This window comes from Phaethon aethereus (assembly GCF_964289735.1).
Source record: "Phaethon aethereus genome assembly, chromosome: 1".
Lineage (NCBI taxonomy): Eukaryota > Metazoa > Chordata > Aves > Phaethontiformes > Phaethontidae > Phaethon > Phaethon aethereus.
Genome location: NC_138575.1, coordinates 202,871,900 through 202,874,056, shown reverse-complemented (window position 1 = coordinate 202,874,056; position 2,157 = coordinate 202,871,900). Strand labels below are relative to the sequence as shown.

Sequence of the window (2,157 nt, the reverse complement as noted above, 5' to 3'; positions counted from 1 at the left end):
TATGGCTGCCCTCAGGAGATCTGCCATGGACATGAAAGAAAGCGGGACTGGTCCCCTGGCCCACAGGCTGCGCTTTGGCCACCCCTGACCTATTAGAAAATGTTGATATTTTTCCCCACTACAACTCACAGAGTGCAAAAACAGCAAGCGTCAAAGTTTGAAACCCAGGCCTTCCCACCCACGCCAGGCCTGGCCTCCCTGGGCAGCTCCCCTGCCCACTCTGCCTTCCATCATCTGCTCCTCTGAGCAGAGGTGACCGCACTACACGGCCAGGTCGTCTGACCTGGCTCTGCAGCTGCTCGACTTACTGGCCCTGCTCAAGCGCCGTGTGTCTACGAGCAGCGGTGGCTCATGCATCTCCACGGTGGTGCAGGCAGCTGAGACGGGCCGTTGCTCTGACAGCTCCTCCTCACCCTCCACATCCCACTTGCTGCCACTTGCCCCACTCAGGCCAGTGCTGCTGCCGCCACTGTTGGCCACAGCAATGGGCGGCCCAGCTGGGGGTGGGAGTAGCTGCTCCAGTGGCTCCTCCTGCTCGGGAAGGGGATGCCGGACACTGCTGGGAGTAGAGGAGCCTGCCGAGCTGGAGGGCACCTTCCCCTGCTGCTCAGCTGCCATGTTGGCCCAGTTCTGCTCGGCTGCCAGCGCGCGGCTGTTGCTGCTGAAGTAGTTGATGACAGCTGGCGTGGGTGTGGGGATGGGGGTCGGGATGGTGACGGGAGTGGAGATGGGCGTGGGAGTCACAGCACGGTACCTCTCCTCAGGAACTGGTGGAGCAACAGTGTAGCTGGCCATGGAGGCCATGTTGGAAGGGGGCCGTGGTCTTGGAGCAGCTGCAGGATAGTATGATGCCATGGTCACCGGGGCCAGCAGCGGTGTGACAGCACGGGTGTCAGGAAGAACAGGGTGGGGCGTGGCAGTTGTTACCACCACGGGTGGTGCTGGTGGTGGCAGGGCAACAGGTTTGGACTCCCCTGTTACCATGACTGGTGTCATTGTTGCAACAGGCATCTCAAGGCTGTATCTGCTTGTCATGCCCTGCTTAAGTTTCTTCCACCCCAAGTGATATATCTCAAGCATGTTCAGCAGCAGGGAGACAGAGGCCACCACCAACATGAAGATGATGAAGATAGTCTTCTCAGTGGGCCTTGAGATGAAGCAGTCCACAGTGTGTGGGCAAGGTGAGCGGCTGCACTGGTAGACAGGCTTTAGCTCGAAGCCATATAGGAAGTACTGGCCCACAATGAAGCCCACCTCAAACAGTGTCTTGAAAATGATGTTGAAGACGTAGGTACGGAGCAGGGCACCCCCCATACGGATTCTACCACGTTCATCACGGATTGGGAGCTTCTCCTTCCCCCTTTTGCCAAGAGGATCCTTGATGTTATTGCTGCCTCCTCCACCACCACTGCCAGATGCTGCTGCTCCTGGGTAGTTGGTCTCTTTGATGCTTGCTTTCTTTTTCAGCTCTTCTTTCTCTTTCCTCTTCTCCTCCATTCGTACAATGTGCAGCACATGGCCCAGGTAGATGAGGGTTGGAGTGGAGACAAAAATGATCTGCAGCACCCAGAAGCGGATGTGAGAAATGGGGAAGGCTTTGTCATAGCAAACATTTTCGCAACCAGGTTGCTGAGTGTTGCATGTAAAGTCTGACTGCTCATCTCCCCAGACCTCCTCAGCAGCGGCCCCCAGCACCAGTATCCTGAAGATAAACAGTACCGTCAGCCAAACCTTGCCAATAACCGTGGAGTGCTCCTGCGCATTCTCTAACAGTCTCCCCAGAAAGCTCCAGTCACCCATTGTTTCAGATTTCTAACCTACAATAAGAACATTAGAGCAATGTTAAAAAAAAAATCTTATAATTACACAATGCCGGGGCAGAACAGATTGATCCTTGACAAATGACATTTCTTAAGTGCACTTCCTTTTGCAGAATATTGCACACTTATGTTAAGAACTACATAACCCTGTGACCATGCAGTGATGGGTTTTGGTGAGCAGAGAAGTGGCATGTTTAGTGCTTTCACCCAGCCAATACAGGTTAAAGTGTCTATACAAAACAGGCAAGAAAGATTCATAGCTAGAATTTCTACAAGATTTAAATATTTTTAAAAAATTATTTCCCCATTTCCTCCACCTGAGATGCCTCTAACCGTT

General features: G+C 53.4%; 1 protein-coding gene across 1 annotated transcript; it reads right to left on the bottom strand.

Moving 5' to 3' along the window:
* Positions 1 to 261: 261 nt before the first annotated feature.
* GJA3 (gap junction protein alpha 3) lies at positions 262 to 1,800 on the bottom strand (the record flags this gene model as incomplete). Its single annotated transcript, XM_082014494.1, has 1 exon — positions 262 to 1,800. One exon carries the CDS (start codon positions 1,798 to 1,800, stop codon positions 262 to 264), a length of 1,539 nt encoding a protein of 512 aa, XP_081870620.1.
* Positions 1,801 to 2,157: the final 357 nt, after the last annotated feature.